We start from the raw sequence: 24,262 nt of genomic DNA on the forward strand, positions 1-24,262 counted from the left end.
ACAGTTTATAATAAGTTTTTAAGAATGTGGCTTGTTTTTATGTTGGGTGTTGTATTCTCCTCATGGGACTTAACAATATTTGGAGACACGGAGGTAGGTAGATACCTAAGTTTTTCCTTATTTTCAGTGTCATGATCTTGTAATATGTAGCTGTTTCCATGAATACAACTCCTGGAAAAAGTTTCTCAAATTTTAATGAGAGAGTAGAACCATATAATGTGAAAAGTGTTATGTTATATCCAGTAAAAAAGGTCTGGGGTTTTTCTTCCTAAGGAATGAAATTATGCTGTATAAATGAAATTAAAAGGCAGAAAATACAACAGTGTTATGTGTGTTCAATAAACATCCATTTATTAATGCATATGCCAGAGGATAGTATTGTACTATGCGTTTGAAGAAGTCATTAACAAAGCAATTGCCTAACAATTTAACATGAAATAGTGGATGTCTCCCGTATGTGTTTTTACATCCAGTAACAGAATGGTTCTGAGAGTCATGATACTATTCATTTCTGTCCTTAGCATATCAGGCCAGCTTATTCACAAAACACAATCATTGTAACAGATTCTTGTTTCTGCATGTGTATGTTGTCCACTAACAGTTATGACCATAAGTACAATTACGAAGTACTGTTGTACAGCCAAGTATTTAGATACAGACTCTAAAAAGTCAAACCATAAAAACACAGAAAATGCAAATATTCATAAACTATTTCATAATGAAAATCCAATCTAGTTATTTTTTATGTACCAAGCTGTACTAAGTTGTTTTCTTATTGTATCTTATGCCTTTGTGCTCATAAATAACATAAATTACAAAATTAGAAGCAATTTCTCAGACCTTGTTTTACATTTTTCATTAAATAGATGAAGACATGTCTTTTTGCTCCAGTGCAATATATAGTAATGCTGCATTCAGTACAAATTGTTGACTAGTTTTAAAAAGAAAAAAGCAATTAAATGATTATAGTGCTAAATAAATAAGGAGATAGTCATAACTGTCAGAGGGAAAACACTAACAGTATAGTTACTTATTATAGGTAATTTGAAGAAACAAACCTTCCATTGCATTTCTAAACCCTTAATCCAATGACTTTCTAAAGAATGAAATTTGGTAAAGCCAAGACATAGTGCTAGATGGCAAATGCATCAACTTGCCTTTTTTACAAATGTGATGTGACCTTGGCAGTTTTAAAGAACAAAGTTTTGTCAATATATCAAACATTGTTAACAAACTCTATTTAGCATTGCTTTGTATAAGTTTGCTTTAATAGCATTTCTTCACAGTGATATTTCAGAAAGGTTGGAAACTGGTCAGCATAAAATATTTCCCACCTTTTCTATTTTAATTTGTATGCAAAAATCATCACAATAGATCTGCAACTATAAAATTACAAACACTTTCTAGAAGTGACTGTTTTTCTAGTTATGATAGAAAAAGTTCTTTGTATGACATCTACAATGAGGTAAGTCTAAATAAAACAGAATGTGGGTAACAAATGCCTTCTGATCTATGGGCAATATAAGCTAATTTAAAAGACAATGGACAAACCAAAAACAAAACAAAACAAAAAACACCTAATTGTGTTTTAGTATGTTTAAAGGATGAGAACTGGTAATGAAATGAAACATTTTAAAAGATATGCTGGATATTTCACTTTACATCATAATTTTGGCACTTCATGGAACATTTATTTCCCAAAGACCAGAATTGGTATAAAAAGTTCGGCAAGTTTTCCACATACTTTGTGGACACTGAGTACTGGCAAACACTGAAACATAGTGAACTATTAAACATTCCCATGTATTTGCACATGCATGCAGTAGTCAAACAGTTATAGTTTATGAATTCTTGAAGATGATATCTTGCAGTATTTGTTTCAAGCACTCTCTTCAGCAGATCTTGTTTCAGATTTCAGTCTTACAAATTCTTTAGCCACGTCATCGTTGGTCCTCTGAGAGAGTATTCTAAGGATAGTCAAACCAGTTTCATCCAGGGAGACATTTTTCAGAAGGGGATACCATGCCCCGTAGCTTCCTTTTTCTGCTATGTTCTGTAGCCGAATTACCGTCATTCCGATAATTCTATCTTCTCGGGCGAAGCAGTAATCTTTAACTGATAGATGAAGTTCATAAGCCCCTGGCCGGTTTTCATTACCCAGAATGCTATGTGGATTAAAAAAGAGAATTTTGAGCAAAAATTTTACTTCACCTAGGGATCAATAAGGTTCTAAAATATTGTTGAAAATTTTATACATTCCTCGGAATACTATTTGGCAAATAGAGTATCATTGTGTTTTAATTCTGATGTAAATATCATTTACATTTTATGTAGATTGTTTTTACATAGATATCACTTAGCAATCTAATTTAAAAATTTCTTTCCCTAGATAAAAATGGGAAGTCAGTATGAATATACTTTATTATCTTGATATTGAACATATTAATATAAACTTTAATTAAAATCTGTTATACTTAATTCTTGGAGGCATGGTCTTCTCACTGATATAGGGGTAGGATGGGGTTACTAGGGGGCTTGGCCAAGGTAAAGGGTAGTTCTTGGAAGAATTTCTATGCCATTTCAACATGAGTTATATTTTCTTTTCTTTACCTCAGGCTCCTGGATATACTATTATATCTAGGAGCCTTTTCTCTGGAGAATAAACAACACAGACTATCAAGCTAACACAGACAACAAGATTATTCACAAGATGCCAAATTAGATACAAATCTCCAGAGTAAATCAGTCCCAGTGGAGCGTGATGCTTCAATGCCAGTTCTTTCTGATGGCAACAGTTAGACACCTGTCAAGTGTGGGGCTGAGGGTGTCCTCCACTAATAACAACTTGGCAGTGCAGAACTGAAGATAATGAAGAAGGCTGAGAGGTAATACACTGAGAATAATCCTCCCCTGCCCCTTATTTTACTTCATTCTCAGATATCCTTGACTTTCTAATGAATGCACATCTGTTCCTCAGCAGTAGAAGCTTCCAAATCCCTTCCTTTTCTAGGTGACTTTTTTTAGATCAAACATTTGCAGTGTCAAACTTTTGTTTCTTGGCAACACTGATAACTGAAGTGTGTACGTACTTCAGACACAACCGAAATAATGTGAAAGAAACTGGAAGCCTGATGAGTAAGTATAGAAGTGCAGAATATGATAGGAACCAGATCTTCTGAAGAATTAAAATGTATCATAATGCTGTCTTTTTCCCGGAATCATGGTCTTGGTACCTCACAGTGTTATATCTGAATGTTGTGTGATTCAAGTAATTCCTAGAAACTTAATTTAATCAAAATTTGCATATAATTTAGAGAGATAGATATGTGGAATCTTGTGAGCTGGTTTATTAGGAAGTATTATGGATATGATTAATCTCTTAGAGCCATTTTAATAGATGTGGTAGGTTGGCTAAGTTTAATGAGTGGTAACAGAGTTTAGTTTTCAGAATTCAGTGTGCTGAAAAGTCTCTGGGAAACTAAGAATGTGAAACAAACAAGCAAAGAGGACCAAACCAGTGAGAAAGTATTTCGGTAAGCATGTGTGCATGTGTATGTAAACCCCAAGGTTTGGTGCAGTGTCCTCTCTTTGATTATAGCTCAGCTCATCTAGATTCATGCAATTACATCTACATGCAGATGATTCTCAAGTTGTATCCAACAATATATGTGATACCTCTTCTGGAATGAACTACAGGCATTTCCCAATTAGTAGACTTAAAACAGTACTTGATCTCCTCATCTCTTGTCCTGATTCCCTCATCTCAGTAAATCACTGTCTACCCACTGCTTATGCCAAAAACCTAGAGGTCATCTTTGATTTCATTCAGTGCCAGATACTTGTATTTGCCTCAACTGGATATATTTTTCATCCTTCTTGTTGTACTTTGCAATAGAATGCTGACCTGTAAGGATTATATCAATGAAGTTTCTTCATACTGAGGCTTCTAGTTGGTTTTGGCGACAAGGGAGGCACTTCAGGAAATCAGAAGTAATGATGAGAATAAGGTCAGAGTCTATTTCCCTGGCTCCTTTTTTGTGATGCTGCCTCTAGGATACTGTCCATCCCTAGAAGGCCATTACTCTTTTTGAGGTGGCTGATGACATAGGAAATTTTTGTTTTCCCAGTTTTAGTAACCAGTCTTCCTCTCCTTCACGTACAGTAGGGGGAATAACCTGGCCACTCCTGGCCTCAGATTATATCACTATTGCTTATAGTCCTTCCATTCTCATATCCTAGTAAATTCCTTTGTAAATAAGGCTATCTTGAATTATCCTAAATTAAATGTTTTCAGGAACCTAATCATATGTTCTTTCTTTCATGTGCTACCTCGAGTCGACTGGAAGTTCTATAGATTCTACTTCCAGTACATACCTAGAATCTTTCCTCTTCTTTCCATCTCTCTACTATTTACTTCCACTTTCCTACTACCATCTGGTGAGTCAGTATTACCTCTTGCCAGAACTACTGCAAAAGACTTCGAACTTCTTTTCACATGTTTGGTCTTGTTTCCCTATAATTATTATTTTTATACAGCAAACAGAATAATCATTTAAAGATATAAATGAGATCATTCATTTTCTTATCTGAAAATTCTTCAAGGCCTCCTATTAAACTTGTAATGTAGTCTAGTCTTCTTTACCCTGACTGCAAAGTCCTGTGTCCCTGTACTCTGGTCAAGTCTTCAAACTCATTTCATCTCATTCCCTTGCCTACCGTATACTATTTCTTAAATATGCCAGGTGTGCTCCCACCTTAGTCTCTGCACTAGCAATTGTGTTTGGCCTGAGATGCTCTCAACCCACATCCTTGCATGACTGGTTCTTTCTTTTTCCCCCTACAAGTTTTAATTTAAACACCACATGCTCAGAGGGGCTTTTGCAAACATCCAATCTAAGCACCCAATCAACCAATCTATTACATCAGCCTGTTTCAATTCTCTATGTAGTAGTCACTATCAAGTGATAACTTTTTGTTTATTTGTGATTTGTTTACCATGTGTTCCTCACTTCTAGAGAGTAACTTCCATGAGAAGAGAGACCTCCTGTTATATATACCAAACTCCTAGAATTTGGCCTGATGCATGGTAGACACTGAACAGCTGTTGAGCAGTGGGAGGAAAGTAAAATCATAGCTGTCTTAATTTGCCAGGGATGAGAGATCAACAGGAATACTTAAAACTATAGGTTTTGCTTTCCTTAGCAAAGCCCAGTGCCATTCCTACCCTAAACAGCTCAATACGTTTAAGATGTACAATAGCTATTGCCTGGCTGAATAGATGAGTCGGGTGAGGACTTACAATTGAAATGTTTCATTGTACTTGGGTGACCATGTGTTGCTTTTTGTCTTTGTGCCTTGTTTTCTCTTCTTGTCTCCAAGGTTGGGTCCCAGTATACAAACTTCCACAAAGGGCCTGAACATTGCAGTGGTCTGCCAGTTAAGATCATTAATAGCAATCACTAAAAACCAAAAGAGGAAAGGAATACTAAATGTTAGCAAACAAATGTGTGGAATCTTAGCCTCCCCTTTGGTCCTCAGAGTAAACTTGTAAAAAAATGATGTATCAAACCATAGCTTGAACTTGATAGTGCCCTTACTCCACTGATAAGAAAATATCCTTGAAGAACAAACAATTTACTCTCTGGAATGTACTTGATTTAGCTTTAAGCTCTAAGCTGTGTGGCATTGGTATGGTAAAAAGTTAGTTGTAATTCAAATGTCATTTGTTACTACTGAAATGTTATCATTCCTCTCAGTTAATTAAGCTCTATTGGTTAAGTAAAAATGTGATGTTTTTCATATGAAAAATGAAGACATGTTCATGAACTACCTAGAAAATATACAGAAAATAAAAAATAGTTTAAGATAAAGTCTATAATTTTATCAGTAAGAGTAAATGACTTAATACATTGGTACGTATACTTTCAGTATTTAATTACTTTATATACAGAATGGGATCAATGTAATATAGTCATATATATGTGTGTGTGTGTATATATATATGTATACATATATACATATATATTGTAATATTTTATAATTTATATATTATTTATGTAATACATATATATATATTTAAAGTCTATCATGGATAGCTTTCTCATTAATTATATATGTTCCAATTAACTATATGGATATTCCATTCTGTATTTAACCAGTCACCTATTGTAAATGTTATGGCTGTTTCCTAATTTCAGGCATCATAATTCTTCAGTGTAGATTCTCATATGTATACTTTTGTTCATCCTTTGAAAATCTTTTAAAAAAGTATATTATAATTAAAATAGTTAAGTAGAAGTTTCATAAAACTTTGGGCATTTGATAAATAGAGTCAAAATATTTTTGAAAAATATTTAAAGACTGACATGTGTAGGTAGGCATTCCCACTTACCAATACCGTACATAATCTTTTATAGACTATAGCAGTGTTACTTTTATAATCCAAACATACACTAGGTAATGCAGTTTTAAATGTGTTAGAAGGACATGGTTCTTACTAAGGTGGATAATGTGACTAAGTCTATAATGATATAAAATAGAGAATATGGTTCTATGGAGCAAAATATTAACCATTAAATTTCACCTTAAAAATGACCCAGCGTTCAGATTGTATTTTTGCAGTGTAAAACCAATAGACTGAACTAGTCATTAAACAAAACAAAACAAAACAAAACAGTTTTGGAAATCACGTAGAAAAAGAAGTAAATAGGTAAGTAATGTGAATAGTAATGATGAGGGAGCTTGAGGAAAGCTGAGGGCAAAGTGCAGGCTAACAGAACCCCTTCCCCAGGTGGGACTCGTATGACATTCCTGGACACTCCCAGCTACACCAAAACAAGAAAGGACATAAACAAACAAACAATCCAAAACAAACAAACAAAAAAACCCCACAAATGGTTAAACTGATGGGCATCTCCACCAGTTAACCAGAAAAATGCAATCCTATCAATAGGCCCAAGTCTAGGAACTCCCTACTGTCTTAATGTTAATTCCTTGCTAGAGGGAAAAACAACCTTAGCTTGGCAATAGCCAGGCCTGCAGTAAGTCTTTAGCATGTGAAAGTCTCTTTGGAAACTCCTACTTGACTTTATCTCCCCCAACTCCATAAAAAGATCACCCCCACACTTGCAGTGCACCTCTTTCTGCCCATAGGCCCTGTCTTTGTGCTTTAATAAAATCACCTTTTTACACCAAAGACCTCTTCAAGAATTCTTTCTTGGTCTTTGCCTCTGGACCCCACAAACCCCCATCTCCCCAAAACCTCATCAGTAAGCATAAACTGACCTAACATATAAAATTTCACAGGTTAAGGAGCCAACCATAGCAGCAATCTTCAATGTATATTCTAGCATCAACTAGAGACAATGTTCAATGTATATAGTTTTGACATGTAATCAACAGTGTATTTAAACCATTTAGATATTTCAGATAATATAGGCTAAATATCTGTGCCATTGATTTTTTTTTCAGTTTTAGATCAAATGTTCTGGTTTCAGGAAAAAATTGTGAGCATGTCCTAAAATCATTAAATATTTTTAAAAATAAATCTCAGAAAAAAATTGTATTTTTTATATTATTACAAAGGTTAAAGTCTACTAGACTGATGTATCTGGACTCAATATATACCTTTTACAGTGACTTTATGCTCTCCAGTTCCTGGGGTAGTGGTGATGTCCACATGAACAGAAATCTGACCCACTGAATCTTTGGAGGGGCGACCTGCAAACAAACAGATATTTACTGGCTTGAACTTTCAGGCTACTTTAATAATAGACATGCACATTTTCTGCATTAGGGACTTTAAAGTGTATTCATGGAAATGAATGGTTCTTTTCATTAATAGCACATAATAGGTATTGATAAATGTTCCCTAACTTGCTATGGAGATGTGAGGCTTTGGTATAATCATTTTGAGCCCACTGAGCTAAACTTTCATATGGTCCACAGATATCATAAGATACCTTGTTAGTATAGTAGTATTACCATTAAAAGAACTTGCAGTTGCCTACTAAGCACTTAATTAAGCTCTATTTGTTGCTTATGGACAAAGATGTATTATTGCTTTTATTTCCTGTAAGAGCTTTTCTACAAAATGCCATGCCAAAGCACTGGGGCCACCAAGATGGCTCTATAGAACACCTGCTTTCATGAAGTCTGAAGCAGTCCAGGAGAGACCAACCTATGAACACATTGCTGCAATATAGTGTGATAAGTTCTATAATGTATATTTGCAAGGTCTATTCATGGAATAAAAACGCATAGTCTATCTCCCCTGGTAAAGGTTAGTGAAGGGTTAACATGCTGTACTGGAAAGTGCCTGTGATTTGGTGTCAGATACATTTGAATTCAAATCATAATTATATCACTACTGATTCGCTGATCAGAATTTGACACTTTCTCCAGTCTGTTTTCTTATTTGTCAAAAAGGGATAATAACACCAACCTCTTAATATATACACATCTATTAACATGTGTGAACATACATATTTTTCCCCACAAATAGGAGCACATGTTCTATCCTTAGGATTACCCCTATTTTTTCACCTAAAACTATGTTATTAAGATGATTCCATTTCAGTATGTATAAAGCTATCCTTTGTTCTTTAATATACCCTCGGATATTACAGCACTAACTATGATGTAATTGTTCAATGAGTACTTGCATGAAAATAAATCACTGAAAGGTTTACAAATAATTAAAACATTAAACTATTTAAAACATTTAAAATAATGTTTGACCTTTATTCCATTATATGAATATATCATAATTTAGTGAAACATAATTTGGTTTCCAATCTTTTGCTATTATAACCAAACTATAAAGAATACTTATTATTCATAAGTTTATATGTCTTCTTTGGGAAAATGTCTATTCATGTCTTCTCATTTTTTAATTGGATTATTATTATTTTGGTATTGAGTTGTATAAGTTCTTTATATATTTTGGATACTAACCCTTTATCAGCTATGACATTTGCAAATATCTTCTCCCATTTACTAGCTTGTTCTTGCGTTTTGTTGATTGTTTCCTTCACTCTGAAGAAATTTTTATTATGGTGCAGTCCTGATAGTTTATTTTGGCTTTCTTTCCCTTGCCTCAGGAGACATATTTGGAAAAATGTTAATAGAGTCAACATCAGAGCAATTACTGCCTATGCTGTCTTCTAGGATGTTTACAGTTTCGGGTCACACATTTAGGTCTTTAATCCATTTTGAGTTTATTTTTATATATTGTATAAAAAGTGGTCTCATTTCATTCTTTTGCATGTAGCTGTCCAGTGTTTCCAACACCATTTGTTGAAGTAATTGTCTTTTTCCCATTGGATATTCTTTCTGCTTTGTCAAACATTGACCGTATAGCTGTGGTTTATTTCTGGGTTTTCTATTCTTTTCCATTGATCTATGTGTTTATTTTTGTTCTAGTGCCATACTGTTAAGATGACTATAGCTTTGTAGTATATCTTGAAATCTGGGATTATGATGCCTCCAGTTTTGTTCTTTTTCAAGATTGTTTTGGCTATTAAGGGTCTTTTGTGATTCCATATACATTTTAGGATTATTCTAGTTCTGTGAAAAATGCTGTTGGTATTTTGATGGAGATTGCATTAAATCGTTAGATTGCTTTGTGTAGTATGCATATAATACTTGTTCTTCCAATCCATGAACTATCCAATAGAGATCTTAACAATTTATCCTCTCATATGCGATATATGAGATTAACAGAATCTTAACTTTTTGTAAAAAAAATTGGTTAATGACCAAAGCTGGAAATAAAAGTTCTAAGAGACTTCCAAGTTCTACCTTCAGAGAATCACTTTCGGGCCAAAACCTCTCAACAGGACCTGCTAAGAGCTAGTTCACCACAAGGACTTCACTCCCTGCCCCCCACCCATCCCATTCCTCTGATAATAAAAGGATTGAAACAAAGAAAGGGAGGGGGGGAGGATAGGAAATGCTTTCTTTACCTGGTAAAGGGAAGAAAACTCCAAGACAAATACTCCTAAGCCTAGGAAGTGCTAGCAAGCTGGTCATTTCATTTTTGAATTAGTGGTTTCCTTAGCAGACAGTATGACCTGACCAAAATGGGGGGACAACAAGCCACAGAGTGTGCCTGGACTATCTCTTTAAAATTAATGGTTCCATGATAATGTTAAAAGTAGATGTGCTTGTTAACTTCCATTTGACTCTACAAATTCATTTTCCACCCTTCTCCACACTGCCCTCTGCCCTCAGAGGCTGACAATTTCAGTGATGTCTCTACACTCTAGTGTCTATTTGGGTCTGGCCAATGGGAAGTGCTGGCAAAACATGAAAAGGAGGGAAGAGAGTTCAGGTATTTTTTTCTTTAGTCTCCTTCCTGTGGGTTCACCTTGTGCTGGCAAAATCCCACAACCAAATATCACAGTTCCCCTCCATCTGCTCTCACTATGTGACAGTATTTTTCCTGGTTCTAGCTGCTGCTTCCTCTCTTGTTACTGTTAATGCAAGGAGTAGTTCAATAGTTCACTATTCCTTTTGGTTTCTTTATATCCCTTGCCCATACCTTTCTACATACTTTCTTTATTAAATCCTTTCCAAAAAATCTCAGTTAACCTCAGTCCCTCAGTTCCTGCTGGGACTTTGGTTAACAGAGTTAACGTTTTTTGATTTGCTCATAATTTAAATGAAAATGCTTCTGGTATTTTCCCAATAGTTTGTTTTGTGGAACAATGAGACAGTCTTTGGGAGGAGGAGTAGAGCTTAAAATAAAGACACTACTTAACCACTATTATTGTTATGGATTTTACAAGGGAGAAAATCCTGAAGGAGGGTCCTGAAGGCTGAGTTGAAATTCATCTTTTAGACAAAGGGGCTAAAGGAGATAGCATGAGCACACATGTGGAAGCATAAGACAGGATAGTGGGTCCTGGAAACTGCAGGTAGTTCAGGATGGATGGAGCATAGATGAAGGAGTAGCAAGAGGAAACCTTAAAGAAAATCTTGGTATCTTGAATGCCATTTAGAAGTATTTAGACATTATCCCAGAGCTGCTGAGAAGTCTCTTAAGTTTTTGGCCATGAGTGGCACAATCAGATTTATTTTTAGAAATAATTCTTCTCATTTGAGTAAAAGATGGATCATTCTCATCACTACATTCTCTTGTGGAAAGACTCACACTTACATCTCACTGTACCATGTATCGAGTCCTAAAAACCCAGTGCTTTCCTAGGATGCTTTTTTTTTTTTTATTTTGAGAGAGAGAGACTACATGTGAGCAGGGGAGGGGGAGAGAGAGGGAGAGAATCCCAAGCAGGTCCTGCACTGTCAGTGCAGAATGCCATGTGGGGTTTGAACTTACAAACCATTAAGATCATGACCTGAGCTGAAATCAAGAGTCAGACGCTTAGCTGAGCTACCCAGGCACCCCTCCTAGGATGCTTATGATGATCTTTTAGTTAATCTGTGTTGTTGGTCCATGCTGTTCTCATGAGCCTAATTCTTGAAAACTTTCTTCATGTTTTCACCAAGACAAACCACATGTTGGGAATACCCTTTATCCATTATCCTATGAAGCCCTGTCCAAACACCTCTACTACAAAAATATTTTCATTTTTTGTCCTATGAATAATCTGCACTTGTGATTTCCTCAAATACTATAAAATCCTGGGCAATGGAATCAGACTGCTTTGATTATGAAGATGCTCTCAGTCACTGAGATAACACTTAATTAAAATTCTATGGACTTTCATTTTCTTATTTTTAAAGCAGGGATAAAACTACTTACCTGGCAGCATTGCGGTGAGGTTAAAAAGAGATAATTAAAAAATGTATATAGACTATATTAAGTCTTGCATTTAACAGCTGCTAGTAAATGGTTTCAAGTTTATTATGATAATAATTCAATTCTTAATAAGAGAATATTTCAAAGTTTTTAAATTCCTTGAAGATTCATGCATAATGCCCACATACAAAAATTATGGAAAAAATCCATGGATATTATGATTATCTAGATCAAGGACTCTAAGTAAAGAACTCCAGAGTGATGGACATTCTGCCCAAAAACTTTGGAATTCTCCTTTCTTCACTAAGACTTTCTGGGTTGAAAAGAATAGAGATAGCAGATATGTAGAGCCCTCAAATGTCTAATAGGGAAAACTCCCTCTTTATAATGTGAAATGTTTTATTAACCGAGAATCTGGTGAAATGAGTTTTCTTGATTAATAAAAATGTTTTGTCTGTTTTTTTCACTATTGTTGAAATCACAGTCCATGAGAAAAGGCCTCTGAGCAACATGGAAAATTCATCCAAGTTGCATATTTGCCTCTTGTTTCACTAAGGATCAGAGCCCGATCAGTGTCTGGGTTTGTGGTTAAAACTTTTATGGATCATCTTCTATGTATTCTATGAGCAGTGATGCAGCAGTGGCTGTTTTCTTCCCACAGTAAACATCATGAAATGATGGTCAGGCAAGTTACTGATTTAATGTATTTGTAAGTGCAAAAGGCTTCCATCAAAGCACTCAACAGGAGGTGTCATTTCTTTGTCTGAGTTTCTAATCACCAAGTAATTTAAAGTCTTTAATTGTGTTGTTATAGAATTTGAGAGATTTCTATGGTAGAAAATAGAAAATTCTAGCAAGGAAACTGGGTTTCTGTCTGCTGTCCTTATTTGGAAGAAAATTTTTATGCTCTTTTAGAACAACAGCTTAAGAAACTTGCCTAAAACCTCTTAAAAGGTACTGTTTAAATGCACAGATACAAGTTATCCCCTTTTACAAACTGCTTTTCTTCAGTCTTCTTGTACATGCTGTGTGTGTGTGTGTGTGTGTGTGTGTGTGTGTGTGTGTTTCCTAAGGAGATAGGGACAGCTGCATTGGGAAGAAAAATAATAATAAAAATCATACTTATATACTCAGCAGTACCTGAACACTTCTGTGAAACTGCCTGGGTGGAAACATTTACTAGACTCTAAAAATACACATTTCCTTTTCTTACACAGAATGTGAAATTTACTGCTCAGTTAAGTCAAACATAGGCATGAAAAATACAAGTGTCACATTAGTGTCACAGCCCTAAACAAATGGAATTAGGAAGGAACTAGTTTAAAAGGGTTTTTCATTATTGCCATTATTGCTTTAATAGTTATGCTATTCACGATTGTCACTTTAGGACTCCAGGTCCTGTATCCATGGCCAGGTGTTGATACCACTCCCTAGCAACCAGGTTATACCTGGTAATGTAGTTAATTATGCAGATTTTTTCCTTCCTAACTACATTCCATAGGGGCAGGAAACCTCTATGAATAATTCATACCTTTTATCTCCAATTATATAATAAATTTATGGTATTCTTTTGATAGGTACTAATGACCAATTCCTTGATTAAATGTGCAAGCAGTCCTCACTTTGCAGTGTGATATGCCCAGATTTCATTTCCCAGGGTTTAATTAAATAACCTCCCTCTCCCAACAAACAGGTTCAGATTTCAGCTACCATGGTATAGAAAATGTGTATCACTGCATAAGGAACAAATATTCTTGCTAGTATTTTAGTCCACAAATCACAACCTAAATAACAGATCTGTCATCAGTAATCAACTACGTTGCTTCTTTCAAAGTCTGGTAGTGTTCATCCGTTCAGTTTACACACAGCAAGGGGTGTAGGTGTGTTGCTGCCTTGATTCCCAGTGATAAACCCATGTCATATTTTACAAACATGGATGATCAAAACAGGGAATCCGTCAGCAAAGATGGAAGTGCAGCAAAGAAAGAAAAAGTGGTAACACTGGAGTGGAATTTGCATAGAATGTAAAGGAGTTAGTTGACATGATTACAGAGCTTGGGAATGTTGACACTACCACCAATGGGGAGACTAGAGAAGCAGCTGGAAACTCAGTGAAAGTGAACTTACTGACATAAATGAACAAGGAGATGAAGATGTCCTGGTGGAAGTGACACTAGAGGAAAAGCCTCAAAGGAACTATGGGATGTTATGACATTGCAAGTAGAAAGGATAAATTATCAGTAATGGATCCGGACTTTGGATGGAGGAGGACATTCCACCAAGGCACGTGGTGAGAATAAACTAGTTCTCACTAGTCTTGATGAGACTAGTGAGATTTATTCAAACTAGTCTTGATAAGATTTTAAAAAGAAATAAAACACTTGAATTCGCAATGTTTCTAGTATTTCCAATTACAGTGTGTTAAGTGTTTTACTATTCATTTTCCTATACATTTATAACTGACAGTAAAAGGTTTTGTGTCTTTTGACAAAATGTTTTCAGAAGTCATGAATAAATCCTAATTTTCCCTATTAATTAGCAAAATTGCTTTGCAGAGTTGCAGTTTGTTCAGTAAAGTGGGGACTGTGTACATATGGTTGAACTGATTCATTTACTACTTTTGCAGGTGCTGAAACTATAGAAGTTGCTTACTTAAGTGAGATGTAAGTTACATGTGTGTTATACTTTGCAATACACTTTTCCTCCCATCTGGCAGGTTTGGTTTGCCATAGCCTTGAATCTGATTGTCTAGCATTTGTACTCAGTGAAATCTGTTGATTGCCTATCCCAGGATAAAAGAAAGGAATTAAACAAAAGCATTTTCAAGTTGAAGAAAATATATATTGATCAGACAGTTATTCCTCAAATAGGGAAAGGAAGCATATAAGAGATCCCATTTCCCATGGAATGGAATATAAAAATCACCTAATATGGTGGTTTTTATTCATTTATTTAACAATTTTTATGAGCACTGAATGAGAATTTAAATACAGGCTATGCCTGTTACATAATCCTGACTATTCAAAATCCATAGGAATTAGACGATTGTGTCTCAAACCAACACGTGGGCTTCTGAAATGTGTCCTTTGTCACCAACATTAGTAGGTCATGATTACCAAGCTTTCCACTTCAGGAATGAGTACAGCTTATGTGAATAAACATTGGCATGGTGGAGGATGAAAGAACTGCTTGCTTTATTTGAAGTCTTTTTTAGAAGAGCAGCTTTTGAGGATAAAAGATCCTAATTACCATCAGATTATGACATACCATTATAACTCTAAAAGAGGTAGCTTCTCATCCTCCATAGTTTTTGCATATTCTGGGAGGGAATAAATAATACTGTAAACATTTAATAATGATTATTCATGTGATATTTTAAGTCGATAATTACCCCTACGTCCTCAATAAGCATCTTGTAAAATATTAGTTGAAAAATATTATAGCTTCTCAGGTGACTCCTATATATTAGCCAAAGCGCCTAAGCCTCTCAGAAGCGGGGTTGAATCTGTTCCCATGGATTTTGGGTGGAACTCTCAAAGGGGGAGGGGCATGAGGACTTCATGAGGGACAACCATTCTGGCAATGTCACAGTTGAATATCAGAGCTGGCAGGTTTATGACTCCAGGTGGGAGAGTAGCCTACTTCCCTTGAGTTGTTAGACATCATCAAAGATGGTAAATAAAGATGGTAGATAAAAGATGGTAAATAAAACCTTTAGGATATGTTTAAAAAAAAAAAGATGGGGGTTGAATAAACCAGGAAGTGGCTTATTGACTTGAACCTGTATCCTTCTCTTACCCCTTCTTGGGCTTTCCTCCTGTTTATTCCCTGTTCTTTACTCATTAACTCCACAGTGTTTAATATATATTTGAAGAAGTTCATGGTAATTATAATGGGTAACTATAATGGTTATAATATATAACCATTTATGTTTGGCAGACATTGCATTAAGTGCATTAGGTATAAGATCTTGCTTTGATATTAGATAAAGGTAATGCATATATTTTACAGATAGTAAAACTGGGGCCTAGGTGTTCCTTGTCAAAATCACTAAATGGAAAAATTGGGATTTGATTTCAGATCTCTGGCTAATAGGGTACAGTATATCCCATGCTTATTAAATAGCTTCTTTTCTTCCCTCCCAGCTCTGTCACATCAAAAAGAAACAGCAAACTCTGTCTTGGTGTTTTGTTTTGTTTTGTTTTGTTTTGTTTTATGGCATTTAAAATATTGCTGAACTAAAATGCAGTAAAGATGTGAAATGAAAGATAAACACCATACTACATAGATGGATAGCAAATGTGTATGTAAGATTATATGTTTTTATGTGATAGCATTTAGCTTGCATTGGTAACTTTTTATTTTAAACTCTCCAGTATTTTACCCATTAAACTTCATAGTAATCATTCAAATGTATATTTAAATTAATTTTGCTTCTTGGAACAATATGGTTTCTTAGATCTTTGTGCTTTATCTTTAAACTTATTACTGATCGAAACATATTCCTGCTTTACTTCAGTGAGTTTCCACAGCTAAAACACGCTGAAGTGTGTTGCTGTGAAATTCATCAGTGATTAATAAGTTTTGAAATAAGTGTCAAGTCTTTGAATTAAGTCACTGTGCTAGCCGGGTAGCCTTTTAGAATTGTTTTGGAAAGTTTAGTTATTTTAACTTGAAATATTTTAGGACTGAGGGGCACCTGTGTAGATCGGTCACTTGAGCATCTGACTCTTGATTTCTGCTCAAAGCATGATCTCACAGTTCTTGGGATTGAGCCCCATGTCAGGCTCTGTGCTGAGTGCAGAGCCTGCTTGAGATTCTCTCTCTCCCTCTGCCCTCCTCTACTTGCTCACATGCATGCTCTATCTCTTTCTCTCTAAAATAAAAAAAAGATACATTTTGAGATTGAAAAATATGAATAGTTTTTAAAATAAAAGGATGTTAGAACTAAACAGGGCCTTAGGGACTATTTGATCTATGCACCCCTAGCTGCAAATGTTGGATGTATCAGTGACCAAATAGTGCTGAGAAGTGGCTATTTATCTTACTGGTTTACCTGAATGTATTACCTGAATAGGTCATTTTCTTTGAGAATGAATAAACATACAAAACTTAGTAGGGGGTTTCTGAAGAAGAAAATCCATAGCATAAGAAAAGGGTAACAATATCTCAAGGACTCAAAGGAGAAAGCCTATCACTAGAAATGATGTTCCTGAAGAAACCGGTATAAAAAGTGGAGCCATAATAAAAAGTAAATTTTTGGAGCTAAAAGATACCAAATTTTTATTTTATTTTTTTTTTATTTATTTTTTTTTCAACGTTTTTTATTTATTTTTGGACAGAGAGAGACAGACCATGAACGGGGGAGGGGCAGAGAGAGAGGGAGACACAGAAGCGGAAACAGGCTCCAGGCTCCGAGCCATCAGCCCAGAGCCTGACGCGGGGCTCGAACTCACGGACCGCGAGATCGTGACCTGGCTGAAGTCGGACGCTTAACCGACTGCGCCACCCAGGCGCCCCAACCAAATTTTTAAACAATTCAGTTTGTTTCAGAAAAATAAAGCAAAAAAATATATAAAGGTAAAAAAAGGAGAAGAAAGGAGAAGACGAGTAAAAAGAAGAGGATAAAGAAAAGCGAGAGGAAGAAAGGAGGAAGAGGCGGTGAAGAAATATATCCAAGAAGAAATGGGAGAGAATTTCAGCTGGCCTTTATTTTTCCTCACAAAATAAAATTCAGAAGGAAATGGAACAATGCCTACAAAGTTATGAAGGAGTCTATGATCCTAGAATTTTAAATCTAGCCAAGTTGTTTCTCAGGTGTGAAAGAAACAAATTAATGTGCAAAAATTCAAGAGCTAAGAACCTTTTTTATATTTTATATATAGATACATATTTTTTCAGAGAAGACTGGAGAAGTGTTGTATAAAACATGGCAATGAGTGTTGGTACCATTTAAATACAAGAATATATTTTATTGTAACTATCAGATGGATATCAAATAGATACATATCCCTTATTAGATTTGAATTTATGAGGGCAGGCATAGTCTTCTTAGTTTTATATTCTGAACACCTGTCTCTGTGCCTCACACAATGAAGCAGCTCCATAAAGGGATGAAAGAACAGAAGTTTGGATGATGTGTGAACAGGAGGGCAGATAGTAAGAAGGGATGAACTGGGGGGTGCCTGGGTGGATGAGTCGGTTGAGTGTTGGACTTTGGCTCAGGTTGTGATCTCAGGTTCTTGAGTTCAAGCCCACATCAGGCTGGCTCCCATCAGCAGGGAGCCCGTATCAGCAGGGAGCCCACTTTGGATCCTCTGTCCCCTTCTCTCTGTCCCTTTCCCACTTGTGCATGCTTTCTCTTTCTCTCTCTCTCTCTCTCTCTCTCTCTCTCTCTCTCTCTCTCTCTCAAAATTAAACGTTTGAAAAAAAAAAAGGAATGAAGTCTTTAATGGCAATATAACTTTCAAAGGTTTGTCTCTTGGTTCTCATGTTGGAATATTGGGTGAGTCAGTGGTGAAATAATGAAATTATGGACATACTCAATGGAGATTTTCCTTATCAAACTAAATAGGTAGTGATCTATGCCTGGCTTCTACACAGAAGTACTCTCTTCTTGTAATGTAATAGCTACAGAGAGGTAAGTTACCATTTTTCCAGGAAAACTGTGAATTCAAATAGTTAAAAACTGTTGTGTGAACAGGTGATTATGAAGAATTTGCTTTGTAGCAGCTTAAAGATACTCATGGCAGTTTCTTAATTATAGAGATTTTGGGAGTTTGGGGTTGTGGGTATTAGCAATGGCACAGGTTCTATTTAATATTTTGTTAAAATGACACAACACTAGCAATAATGAAAGAAGAATAAAAAGATAAATCCTGGGGAGAAAAAAATTAAAATTACAGAGGAAGTCTACAAAACTAGATATGAAGTTCACCTGAAGTTTTTATACTATGTAAAGATTCATAAAAGGAAAAACAAGAAAATTATTAAATATAAGAAATAAGGAGAGAAACTTGATAATTAATTAAGAACCTCTCCCCACCTAGTCTCTCTGGGGAACTGCTTTCCTTGTTACAACAGCTGGAACACTAGGAAATGGCGATGGAGTTTTTACCCTTTTTATTTTATCACAGCACTTCTTTGATGTTGCAATACATTATTTATGTGCTTCTAGTCTGTCTTGCCCACCAAAATATAAGCTCTGTGAGGAAAATATCTTTGCCACGGTCACAAATGTTTAGTGCCTGACACAATATGTAGGAGGTACTCATAAGTTTTTGCCAAATATACACAGTGACAAAATGTCAGAGAAAGGTTAAGAATAACACTTAAAGTAGAAGTTTGAGGGTTTGTGCCTTGCCTCAGACTCTGTGCTGACAGCTCAGAGCCTGGAGCCTGCTTCAGATTCTGTCTCCCTCTCTCTCTGCCCCTCCCCTGCTCTGCCTCTCAAAAATTGAATTGAAAAAGAAAAAAAAGCCTTATAAGCAGACATTATTTACCTAGAAGGCATAAGCAAATCTATAAACTATCAGAATAAGAAGTTTTAGTAACATTGCTGCTTACAAAATCAACATGAAACCTCAACAGCATTCCTTTGCACAATTAATAGACAATTAGGAAGTAAGGAAAAAAACATTTACAATAGCAATAAGACAATAAAATACCTACAAATAAATTTAGTAAAATATTAATTTTATTCAAGGTAGTACATAAATAAATAACTGCATAAATGGAGAGAAGTACCGTGCTAATGTACTGTGCAACAGTATCATCAAAGTCCCAATTTCCAAATTAATCTATAAGTTAAATGCAATGCCGTTCAAAATCTCAACAAGAGACATAATAAAAAATGGCTATCGAAATGGTGTTGGTATTTTATTGCTCTATTTGCTATAGCAAAATATTGGAAACAATCATTAATAGGGGAGTGTATGAATAAATACATCTTTATTTCAGTCAACATGGTTTCAGAGGTTTAATAGATGTTGCTATAGTTCACTCATTTTTAACTACTATGTCATTTTATGAATAGATCATTATTTATTCATAATAATGTCTGCTTATAAGGCTTTTTTTCCTTTTTCAATTCACTTTTTGAGTAGAGAAAGCATAGTCTCCCTAACTAATTTTATGTGTATGTAACCTTGAGATAAAAACCTAACGCAGAGAGTATGTAAAGAGAACCCCACCAAACTAGTTTGTACATATAACTATAAAAATCTGAAAGAAATATTGATAAAATGCAACTCAGCAAGTACAGTTTATTTTAACCAAAAAAAACTTTGTTCAAACTATAATCCTAATAAATATAACTGAAAATTATCTCATAAATTCTGAAGAAAAAAACAAAAAACATTTGATAAATTTCAGTGCCCATTCGTGATAACAACTCTTACATAATTCAGATTTTGAGGATGGTTTCTAAATGTGATAAAGAATATTCATTTTAAAACAATAACCAGTATGATACCCACATGTTAACTATTAGAAATCTACTTTTAAATTGGTAGCAAAATAAGAATAAATACAGTGGTCTGAAAATTTATATGAAGGCGGTGATTTCAAAATAGAAAATACAGTGTGGCTCTTTGAAATGGCAACATTAAATTTTTTCGCAACACTATGCTTATAAAAAAACTAATATAATTCAAAAATTATTTGCCTTGAATTTCTTTAATTAACTTGAGATATAAAAATCATAAGAAACAAGTAGTTATATGATTTTGGATGACAATATATATCATTATCAAAGCAGCAAAATAAATGTGTATGTGTGTATATGTCATAAATATATATCCTGAAATCTAATTAAAAATGTGATAAAACCATGGAATTTGTTTCAGGCATAAAAAGATAGCTATAGGGGCGCCTGGGTGGCGCAGTCGGTTAAGCGTCCGACTTCAGCCAGGTCACGATCTCACGGTCCGTGAGTTCGAGCCCCGCGTCAGGCTCTGGGCTGATGGCTCGGAGCCTGGAGCCTGTTTCCAATTCTGTGTCTCCCTCTCTCTCTGCCCCTCCCCCGTTCATGCTCTGTCTCTCTCTGTCCCAAAAATAAATAAAAAATGTTGAAAAAAAAATTTTAAAAAAAAGATAGCTATAAATAAAAGAAAAATATCTCTAACATTAAGATAAAATACATTAAGGATGTCACTTATTTGCATATTTAGTTACAGGTTTATTGCGATTCTAATTAGAATCCCAAAGGCTTAATTTTTTTTTTAACAGAATCCAAAGCCCATTTGGAAATGCAATTCTAATAGAAACTAAGAACTTATTAAAAGCAGAACTTATTAAAGAGAAATATCATTTTATCACAACTTATTAAATGAATATAACTAAGAACATATGTAAAAAGAAAAATGAAAATTTATTATTATAAACTGTTAAAACATTTTATTAGGCAGCAGTAATTAAATTGGTCTAATTCTGGACTGTACATGGTCAGGGAGAAAGGATAAAAGGTCCAGAAACAGAATTCCAATATAATTAAGATATCAATGGCAAAAGGATCATTATTAGGAAAGGGAAAGATTACTTAATAATTGGTGGAAGAATTGGCTACTATTGGGATAAAAAGTTTACATTCTCATCATATATCACATACTAAAGATAAATTCTGATAATTAAAAAGTTAAAAAAATCAAACTAATAGAAGAATATAATATAGACAAATTTTAATTTGATATTTGCATGTGGAAAGACTCCTGGGACTTAAAGAATAAATCACAAAGGAAAGTACATTGAAAACATTTGTAGGTCAAAAGACATCTTCAGCAATTGATCAAGAAAATGTTGGCAGCAATGTTATAGAGAGTTACTACCCTTAATTTGTACAGCAATCATACAAATTGATAAACTCTAAGATGCCAGTAAATAAGTGAATATAGGTCATAACCAGACAATTCACTAAGAGAAGTTCAATTAGTTAGTATTGAAAATGTTTAACTTTTTTGTAATCAAATTAATATACAATGAAATATCTCATATTACCTATTACACTAGCAAACGTGTTAAGCAAATACAACCACCTAATGCTAGAGCTTTAGTGAAAAAATCAAATTCGAATCTCATTTTGATGGGAGTGGAAGTTGGAACAAACGTTTGTTGGAGAAATACTTGGGTATTACATGTTTTTTAGATATTCACAACTTTGGGTTTAGTATTTACATGATGGAATTCTATCAAAATGTAATTCTAAATACATAATGATTTACACTTATAAAAATAGTTAACTGTTTAAAATATTAATTGAAATTTGAAAAATAAAATTAAGTATATTGTAACGAGAATAAACAATAAGTTATGAAATATCTATGGGATTGGAGATAAGCATGAAATAGTGACAAAGCTGATAATATCATGTAAAATCCTTAGCTTGAAATACTATATGAAAGGAACACATAAATGCATATAAAGCTTTTGAAGTACTTAAACTATAAGACAACTATCAAAAGTTTAATAATTTCTAGGTAATCTTTTCCTTTTTTATACCGTTTTGTATTTTTTAAAATATTTTTTTAAATGTTTATTTTTGAGAGAGAGAGGCAGTGTGTGAATGGGAGAGGGGCAGAGAGAGAGGAAGACATAGAATCTGAAGTAGGATCCAGGCTCTGAGCTGTCAGCACAGAGCCCAAGTGGAACTTGAACTGATGACCTGAGCCAAAGTCAGATGCTCAGCAGACGGAGCCACCCAGGAGCCCCTATATTTTGTATTTTCTATTGTTTTCCAATATGCATATGTTACCTTTATAATCAAAATAAAATAAGCTTATTAAAACAAGGTTTTAAAACTTGTGTCAGGGGAATATGATTTAATATTGATTGAAACACAAAGTTTTTCAATAAATAGGAATTTTAAACTCCTAATTACAGGGGTTTGAAATAATACATCCATACATTTTTGCAGAAGGTTTGATAAAGATTATAAATAGCTGAGTCTCTCAGGATTCTTATAAATTCCTCCAGAGATTAATTCACAAATTTTTAAAAAACTCAACCAGCCTTTATACTGGTCTTCTGACTTCTTTATATGTTATTTCTCATATTTTATTCTCAAATTTCTTCACTGTACTGTCCATTTTCTCACTTATTTCTCATTTAGTTTCCTGTCATCTCATCTTGCAGCATAATTCCACAGAAATTTTGGGAATCGTAATGATCTCTTTATTAACCATATATATTTTTTTTCCAGTTCCTTGCCGTTTGCTATGTCTTTGACCTTGATACAGTTGGCTACCTCCTTGCAGTCCCTTCCCACTTGGCCTTCTTCACTGTCTACCTTCTTGGTTCACTGTTTGCTTCTTGTTTACTCTTACCCTTCTTTGGAGCCTCCTTTTTCTTATTTCAGCTCTTTGTTGTGTGATACTCCCCATATCAGTCCTTGGCTCTCTCCTCTCTTGTCCTAATACTTGGTTTTATAGTTTCAACTGTAATCTTTCTAAAAAAATATTTATTTATTATGAGAGAAAGAGAGAGATTGTGAACAGGGGAGGGGCAGAAAGAGAATCCTAAGCAGGCTCTGCACTGTCAGTGCAGAGCCCAGCATGGGGCTCCATCCCATGACCACAAGATCATGACCTGAGCCGAAATCAAGAGTCAGACACTTAATTGACTGAGCTACACAGGCACCACCCCCGCCCCCCGCCAACTGTCATCTTCATTAATTTTTAAATGTACATTTCTAGTCCTTATCCTGATCTTTCAGCTGAACTCCTTTGCCAATTGTCTAATGAATCTCCTGTTTGATGTTTTCTCCCTCACTTAACCTCATTAAATCCAAAAATTAATTTAAGGTGTTCTCACACCTCTCCAGCTGGCAACCTGTCCATTTCCAACCAACCTTGATAACACCATTCTTCCTTCCATCAAGCTGAAATCATTGATAACTGTATGGAACTTTCCTTCTGCTTTATTTGCTGATCCTAATAATAACTAAATGCTGTGCATTACTCTTCACATAGTTTGTTTGATTCACTTTCTACTTCGACTTTCTACTCTTTTAGTTTAGGACCTTATCACCATATCTAGATAGCTATGTCACCATCCATGATGTCACTTTGTTTTCATGTACTTCAATTATATTTTATACAACTTAGTAGGACTAAACTTCTCCAGATACGATTCCATCCTGTTACTCTTCTCTTAAAATCAAGGGCTCTTGGTGCTTTGACAGGAAATTCTAGATTCCCTAGGTAACTCTTGGCCTTAGAAATTCTGCCTTCATTAATTATAATCAAATTTCTCTCTCACCACACCCAGCAATATCCCTTTTCACAAGCCTTTATTCCATGTATTCGAGTACTACCCCCTCCAAGCTCTGCCACCCCTCCATGGCTTCCCCATCAGTCCAGTCTATGTTGCTCAATGTCACTTGGAGCCACTTCTGCATTTTTATTTATACCGCCCATTTTGGCGATTAATAATATTCTGCCTCATCCTATATTCCTGTGTTTTCTCCTACCAAACTTTATTTCATCATGAAGTTACACCAATATTAAA

At 34.8% G+C, this 24,262-nt stretch overlaps 1 protein-coding gene across 6 annotated transcripts in view; it reads right to left on the bottom strand.

Moving 5' to 3' along the window:
• Positions 1-325: 325 nt before the first annotated feature.
• The window catches only part of UNC13C (unc-13 homolog C), a 614,642-nt gene continuing 590,705 nt past the window's right edge, over positions 326-24,262 (bottom strand). For all 6 annotated transcript variants that reach the window (XM_058737680.1, XM_058737682.1, XM_058737681.1 and 3 more), the window contains 3 exons: positions 7,627-7,719; positions 5,300-5,459; positions 326-2,165 (listed from right to left, as the gene is read on the bottom strand). In XM_058737680.1, the coding sequence (XP_058593663.1) occupies positions 1,880-2,165; positions 5,300-5,459; positions 7,627-7,719 (539 nt within the window). In that variant the 3' untranslated portion in view covers positions 326-1,879. The remainder of the gene's footprint in view (positions 2,166-5,299; positions 5,460-7,626; positions 7,720-24,262) is intronic.

Source organism: Neofelis nebulosa, chromosome 7 (assembly GCF_028018385.1).
Source record: "Neofelis nebulosa isolate mNeoNeb1 chromosome 7, mNeoNeb1.pri, whole genome shotgun sequence".
NCBI classification, from domain to species: Eukaryota; Metazoa; Chordata; class Mammalia; order Carnivora; family Felidae; genus Neofelis; species Neofelis nebulosa.